General features: G+C 44.3%; 1 protein-coding gene across 7 annotated transcripts; it reads right to left on the reverse strand.

The window, feature by feature from the left end:
• Positions 1-687: 687 nt before the first annotated feature.
• On the reverse strand, positions 688-6,926 carry CBX3 (chromobox 3). Of its 7 annotated transcripts, none has more exons than XM_072153745.1 (6): positions 6,775-6,922; positions 5,751-5,807; positions 4,043-4,182; positions 2,919-3,084; positions 2,247-2,341; positions 688-1,234 (listed from the first exon to the last, which is right to left on the reverse strand). In XM_072153745.1, exons 2-6 carry the CDS (start codon positions 5,772-5,774, stop codon positions 1,108-1,110), a joined length of 552 nt encoding a protein of 183 aa, XP_072009846.1. In that variant the 5' UTR covers positions 5,775-5,807; positions 6,775-6,922; the 3' UTR covers positions 688-1,107. The 7 variants fall into 7 exon arrangements, with proteins under 7 accessions (XP_072009846.1, XP_072009844.1, XP_072009848.1 ...); XM_072153743.1 differs by having other exon boundaries at positions 6,771-6,922; XM_072153747.1 differs by lacking the exon at positions 5,751-5,807 and having other exon boundaries at positions 6,775-6,926.
• Between the last annotated feature and the right edge of the window lie 891 nt (positions 6,927-7,817).

Here is a 7,817-nt window from a genome sequence, read left to right on the forward strand (position 1 = left end):
TATCTTCCATTGTACTATAAATGGGCCTGCTGTGCAAAGTGTTAAAATAACAAGTGATCCCATAGTATATCATAGCAAAACATAAAAAGCAAGGTAAAAAACATTGGGTGGGGGTAAGAATTACCAAAAAAAAAAAAAGCATCATCCACTAGTCACAATATCCCTCCTGCAGAGGCACGGTGGACTGAATATATGAAGAGGCTTTGGCCTTAATATACGAGGCACACCTGTCTAGTATAGAATTGCTGTATAACCGGCACAAAGAACCTTGCAATGAGTACAGCAAATGCACCAGGCAGATTCTGTATAAGGAACATTAAAAATTGTGACTCCCATATCTTGTAAAACTAGTGTACGGTCTACGAGACATACCAGCAGTGACCACATACCATTATATACAGTGACAAGATCAGAATTTAGAAAACCCAGTAAACAATGGACCATGATGATACATTTCCATGAGGACAAAATATGACAAGGATGGGCACCAAGTGCCCACAAATTAATGTTGAACATGATTTAGACATAGGACTTACAGCTACAGTAAGCAGAATGTGGTGAAGACTCAGATGTGTTAAATTTGTAGCAGTGCTCTTTAGTGTAAAGATGCAGGAGGGGGACAGGGCACATGGGGTGATGAACTTGTAAATTTTTATAATTAAAAAAAAAGTGTAAATAGAGCCAGACTTGAGAATATAAAACTATTTATTGAACACTGCTCACCAGTATTTACATTGAAGTAAACAATATACAGTCAGGTAACATTCCACTTACTACAAAGATCTCCAGAGCACTTCCACTGAAGCGAGATCTGGAGCTAATAACCTATGATAAAGATTGGGCTAAAGCATTAACATGCACATCAACTGAAGGCTACAAAACACTTGCAAGTCTGTATTATAGATGCTCGGACTTCAGTAGATTGAAAACTCATAAAAAAAGGCCTGGACAGGGCAAATACAGTTATGTATCAAAGGCCAGGAACATTTTGTTGGACCACATTTTGCCAATTAACTGGTGCATTTTATTCAGAGAAACCTAAATAAGTAACCTTATGGTTCAGGTGGCCAAAAATAAAAAAAGTCTACCCATCAATAGCAAATGAGTTTACTGTGCTTCATCTTCTGGACACGAGTGCCATGTTAATCTCTCTTCATAAAACGCAATTACAACTTGCGGACATTTCACATTTGCCTCTTTTGCTGGCACCAGGTCGGCTTCATCTGAATCCTTCCTGTAAGGAGAAAAAAAAAGTTTAACATAACCAAAAATGTAAATATTGTTTACATTGCAAATTCAAACAGGTGGACCAACCGATTTATGAGATTTTAATCTTAAAACATGGAACCAGTAGCACGTCTAGGTCCCATACAACTGAAGACGGAGGCCTGAATTGATACAACACCTGCAAACTTGCCTCATCCTAGGTAAATTATCAAATATATATCATACCAGAGATGTAGTAATTTAATGGAGTAAAGTGTCAAAGTTCCTTTAAAATGTGAGGACCCAAAGATCATAATAAGATTGGAAATGTATTGACAGTGCAGAGACCTTTGACACCTGTCTCAGAGGGACACTTCAAGAAAAGGACACAAGATGTTCTCATGAGTGAAACCAACAAGGAAAAAAAAAAAATTGTCAAGTCATGAGAAACTAGATTCTTATGATGGAACTCTGTTCTATGTTTTTTTTCCTGACAGCAGTTGTGGAATTTCAAAGTTAGTATTTAGGCTTCCTTTGATCAATAAGGATCATAGCATAGTATGGACCTTTGGTGTTATTAAAGGAAACCTACCACTTGTAGTGGCAGGTTTCCGATGGCAATATCAGGCACCAGCTCAGGGTGAGCTGGTGCCGGAGCTTATTTTAGTTAGTGTTTTAAACCGCGGTATTGCGGTTTAAAACACTTTTTAAACGTTGTAGCCGGCGCAGGCAGGTACGCGCTCGGCGCTTACCGTGCACGCGGCTCTCATTCACTTCCTATGTAGCCGCGTGCACGGTAAGCGCCGAGCGCGTACCTGCCTGCGCCGGCTACAACGTTTAAAAAGTGTTTTAAACCGCGATACTGCGGTTTAAAACACTAACTAAAATAAGCTCCGGCACCAGCTCACCCTGAGCTGGTGCTCGGTCTTGCCATGGGAAACCTGCCACTACAAGTGGTAGGTTTCCTTTAAACTCTAATCTAGTAGAATAGACAAGACTTTCATTTCCCCATGATAAAATAGAACTGCAATACTACTCACCATTTCATAAGGAACATCAGCTCCCCACTGCTGTCTGTAGCTCCAATTATTCTCTCTGGTTCTAATGCTCTAGAAAAACCTCTTGGCTTGTCAGCCTAAGAAGAAGAAAAAAAAAAAAAACATTGTACACAACTCTAAATGCAAGTGCTGATACTTTCCTCAGACATGAATGTTTGAAGCAGTTTTACTTAAAGGAAAGCTGCCTTCAAAGTCAAGCGTGATAATCATAGGACACAAACATAGTTCCAGGTACTGTGTCTTTGGTAATTTTATATTGTCATCTACAAAGGAAGTGAAGGAGAGCCGCATGCACAGTCACGCGCTTGGTGCGCCGAAGCCGCTTTGGCTATAAAGATTAAAAAGTGTTTTAAACCACGATGCAGCGGTTTAAGACACTAACAAAAATAAGCTCCGGCACACCTGAGCTGGTGCTTGGTATTTCCATCTTACATCTATCATATCATATCATGTGGTAGGTTTCCTTTAAGTGCAACTTAAAAATATATGCAAATGAGTCAGGTCTCCAGGGCAAGGGGTGCATCTACGATTACCATTGTCATGCAGCCAGGATCTAAGATTACGAGTCCCTGGTTCATCATGCTGGAAAATCCAAGCCAAGTTTCTACGGGATACTAAACATGGAGGCTTATAGTTTAAATTTTGTAGCCTTACCGATTCACGTTTCTTCTTTGCCTTGCTGTCTTCAGATTCACTGTCAGAAATAGATTTGCGCTTGGCACCATCAGGTTTCTCTTTGCCAGCCTTCTGAGAGTTGAGAAAAGCTTCAATTAATTCTGGACAATCCAAGTTCTCTTCTGGTTCCCAAGTGTTGTCGGCACTGTAAAAACAAGTTACATGTAAATTTAGGGTGCTAATGCTGAAGTACAGATCCAGATTGAGTCTCCTGAAGTCAAACTATGACCATATCAGCTCTGTGATACCCATAGAAAGTCTAGAACTCTTAATCATAAGTGTTCAGGCACACAAACGTGAAATGGGGCTGTGTGGTAGCCATTGTTCCAGTGGCTAGTATACTGCCCCACCCCCTCAACACCCCATTTACTTCCACAGACTTCTGCCAACTGGAGTAGATTCCAGAGCTTATGCAGAAAAGCTACTAGTGGCGTCACAATCCAGAATGTTAAAACTTGTCTTTCTAACAAGAATTCCAAGTGACAGAAGCCTAGTTATAGCACCCCCCCCCCCCCCCCAACTCAAACATTGCTGCATTCAAGTTTGACAAGAATGCATGCACAATTGATACATTTCAGTTCCTGCTGCAAATGTACATTTAGTGGCAACAAGTTACATTTATTGGGAGACTACCAGTAAGGTCAACTCAAAAAAGTGCTCAAGAACAGCAATTCAAGGTGCAAGCCTTTTTAGCTGCCAATTCCAGGCCTCACATTTGTTAAAATCCATCATCCCCAGGGTGCCTAGTCCCAAAAAAGGGACAGCTATTCACAAGCCAGCAAGGGCTTCACAAATAGCTATTGTTTTAAACCAGAGAGCCCTTCGTGAAAACTAGACAATGGGTTAAAATTAAACTGATGCAAAAATGTGCACTGAATTTTTTTTTTTTTTTTTTTTTTTTAAAGGGACCTCAGTCTTCCAATTGTGCACACAAAATGCAAGTCACAAGTATAGAAGACTGTACACCAATAAGACAGTGGTGTATAACAAATAAGTCCTAACTACCTTCACCAGCATAAAGATACTACAGTAAATGGAGACAATATGTTTGGCAAGTGAGGGGGAATTTAAAAAAAAAAAAAAAAAAAAAAGAAAACACTTACTCTGTAAACCCTTTCCACTTTAGGTAATATTCAACCTTCCCATTCACAACACGCCTGTCCAGAACCTTTTCTACCACAAACTCTTCGGGTTCTGCCTCTTCTACTTTCTTGCCCTTTCCATTCTGCTTCTTCCCCATTTTCTGTAAAATCGAAAAAAAAGTAGGGATACTTAAAAATGCCACAGAGTTAGAAAATTCATGCATAATATTGTACAGAAAACATTACACATTTCTCATGCATTTAGGAACAGTCTGATTAAACCAAATATTTGTGGCAAAAATCAAATGCCCATCATGCAGTGCTCCAACTATACAGAGCTGAATATACAGGGCCAAGTCACATCTGCATCTAGGCTGTAACTGTTCCACCAGAATAAAAGTCATGAAGCATCCACTACACAAAGCAAACCTGGCTGATATCCTCAGATCTGTTATGCTTTATCTTGTAGGACAATTTACTGAAAGATACAGAACTGCGTGTCTCCATTTGTGACTGTGGTTCATACAGCAGCCTTTGATGCACTTGTGAACAAAGCCTTAATCAAATAAAAGGGAGTAATCTTCCCAGTCTGCTCAATAACACCCCACAAAATGATTAAACAGAAGCCATGATTCAGGCTGAGCTCGCGCCACAAACTCTTAGCATGTACATAAGACCAGTGCTGCTAATCTGATCAACAAAGTAACAATCTAGGCTGTTAAATTGCAGAATGTGTGTACACCATTATCGGGGCATCAACATCACATGGGTGGAGGTCAGTCACTAGGCGTTATAGTGAGGCCATGCCCACCCATAGTCTAATGAAATTTTAATGGAACAAGTTGAACTGATACTTTGCTTTCTGCTACTTTCCATTTTATAGATACCAATTTTTTAATCCAACTTCCTGCTTAAATAACACAAGGTCTAACAGAAGAGGTAAAAACAAATACCAATACAGCAAGTCTATTAAAAATCAATAGGAAAGTGATTGTTATTTATCAGTTTTAAACTCACTCGTGGGCAATAGACCTTAAATGGAAATCTGAACACAAGTGGGAATGCAGCCCCCTAACATTCAATTGTGAATGGGGGAAGATCTTCCCTACCACCCACTCCCAAAAGGATCGATGCAAATAGCTGACTGCCTCCACTGATGTGATATTAACTGCCCAGCAATAAACCAATATCTGATCCCCAAAACATCAAACATTTTATAGCAATTATGTAAAATAACTTGTAATCTTCATTATGAGCAACAGAATAAAGCCAAATATGAATGGAGCCTTATACAGACTGCTGTAGACAAGCATGGATGTGGGTACAGCATCGGCCGACATGATTGATTCCCTGCTCTTCTGGCATCAGCTACATATACAGCGATCTATGTGCGCACTATAGGAGGATATAACGGCCATAACGTTACAGCGCATCCGGGACACCTCGCCCCTCCCTCTCCCCGGTGAGTGCAGCGCGCGGTACATACGCTGCTCCAATCGCGATCACTCTCTAGGCCCTGGTGCAGTTGCGGCCCCTCCCAGCTCCGGAGCATGCGCAGTGGCCGGTCCCAGCGGCGGGAGCGCGCGCCGGCGAGAACACGGCCGCCGATAGGAGCGGGAACAGGGACAGCCCCGTGCAGGCGGGCGGGAGGAGAGAGCACCGCCCCCGGGATACATGACTTATACAGAGCTGTAAGACAATACAAATCAGAGTAATGGACTGTTACTACCTGCTGCTCCAGACTGGCCTGCATCTAATATCTATATGTGGTCACCTTAGCGCCGTCCTGTGTGCGAAATACATAGAGCTTTTTTAGTACATGCACGATACACAGAAACAGGGAGAGGACGAGCCCCCTCCGGCGGCCACGCCAGCTCACTACACCGCCCAGCATGGCGCGCCTACAGCTGGATGGAGAGGTCATCAGTAGTCCTGCCCGGGCTCCATTCACACAGCGCAGAATCACATCCATTCATCCACAGAGGCGGAGAGAACAATCAGCGCAACCCCTGCAACATGTGAATCCACCCCATAGCCATGTTCACATGATGCGATTCCATGCAGATAATCACATTTAGCCAATTTACTCAGCACATAAGCTATTACGTACTAATTATGGGCATCAGAGCCCCATTTCCCAACTACAGCGTCGCAGAGTCGTCAGCCACAATAGAGCCCCTACAATCTGACTGAGAACAAGAGGGTGCACAGTAATGCAGACCGCATAGTGCAAGGATCAGCTGTGCAGTGCTACCGCATTCCATCATGTGAACACTGCCCGAGACAAGGAACCAAATCCTAGGACCCCCACATCCTGTGTCCTGATGCTGCCTACTCTACAGGGAGACACTAAGCAGCCCGGGACTAATAACAGAGGAGCCTCCTGATCCCACAGCTACTAGCAGTAGTGGTCCTCCTATACTCCGTGCAGACTATCCTTACTGTACAGCGCCATCACCACAGTGTGGCCGGTCATGAGAAGGCAGCCTGAGCCCTGCACATGGAGGCACACAAAGCGCTGCACATGGAGGGCCCAGGACTCCCCGTCCGCATATCCCATGCACACACACAGGGGTCACACAGCCGCCTCCGCCATCTTGCCTACCACCGCATTCTCGCACATTCGGTGCACACCGGGTCCGCACATCCCTGCACACCTCACCCTCTCCCCGCAGCCCGAGGACGCACCACCATCCCTCAGCCGGCTCCACCCTGCTAAAGCAGCGCCATAGAGGCCCGCGGCCGTTACCTGCCTCTGCTGCCGGTTCTTCCACTTCCCGCCCGGTGCTACTGCTGCTCCTCACTCACTTCTCACCGACAACAGCCTTCTAGTGGCGCGCACGACGTCACCGCGCACACGAGAGGGCGGGGCCTGGCGATGACGTGATAGAACAATGGGTTCTCTGCACTTCTGGCGGGTTTTTTACTGGCGCGAAGGTTAACCTCTTCACTGCCTGTGACTCGTCGTTCTCTCGTGCAGACAATGCAGTCAGGTGCGCAGCCGCTCGCTATAGGGTTAACATATAGACCTGGCTCCTACAGCATGCGGGACGCACGTCTCGGTGCAGCAGACAAAGTTCGCTTTGTCCTGGCAGGCTGTAAAGGCTGGGACTATACACCCGGGTTTTCTCATGCGGTTTTATAAAACCAACACCAAAAATGTGATGTGTGCATTTCACTAGTTCAGAACTGAGTGCGGAATCCTAATTCCTTAAAAAAAAAAACCTACGGCCGGTGATACACGTGACGTTTTTGTCACGTTTCTGCTGCGATTTCGACCACATTGGAAAGGCAGGCGTTTTTACGTATGCGTTTTTAAGATGTCGACTTGCGTTTGCCTTTTTTTTAAAAATGCGCTGCTTGATGTGCAGTTATTGCAGGCAGCTGTGCTGCACGTGCATGTAATCACCTGCTTTCAAAACACAGACCACAAATACTGGTGTTTTCAAAAACGCAACCACTTTGAAAACGCACCTCAAAAAATGTTGGGGAGAAAAGTGTGAGGGCGCGCTCACACACTCCGCTAGCGTCGCGTTCATAACGTGACACTAGTGCACAGGAGGCGGGGCTTGGGCCAATTGCATATGCGTTTCCAGAGAAACGCATGCGATCGGGTTATCAGCCCGAGTCCTGCCCCCTGTGCGCTAGCGTCACATTTTTTTTCAAATTTTTGTGTTGGTTGGTGACACTCACTGAGAAGTTAGGTCCTATCCTATCTTAACTTTTGTGCGTGGGAAAACCCCTTTAATGGACTTGCAATGGTGTCCGTTAGTATCTGTTTCTATATCTTCCTTTA

The sequence above is a fragment of the Engystomops pustulosus genome, chromosome 5 (genome assembly GCF_040894005.1).
Source record: "Engystomops pustulosus chromosome 5, aEngPut4.maternal, whole genome shotgun sequence".
NCBI classification, from domain to species: domain Eukaryota; kingdom Metazoa; phylum Chordata; class Amphibia; order Anura; family Leptodactylidae; genus Engystomops; species Engystomops pustulosus.

Excerpts from the sequence above, each read along its gene's own strand:
- CBX3 (XM_072153740.1), bottom strand. The coding sequence starts at position 5,386 with ATGCCAGAAGAGCAGGGAATCAATCATGTCGGCCGATGCTGTACCCAC. Across the intron at positions 4,183-5,314 it reads ATGCTTGTCTACAGCAGTCT|AAAATGGGGAAGAAGCAGAA; the intron begins GTATAAGGCTCC and ends TCGATTTTACAG. Across the intron at positions 1,235-2,246 it reads CTGATGTTCCTTATGAAATG|GAAGGATTCAGATGAAGCCG; the intron begins GTGAGTAGTATT and ends TTCTCCTTACAG.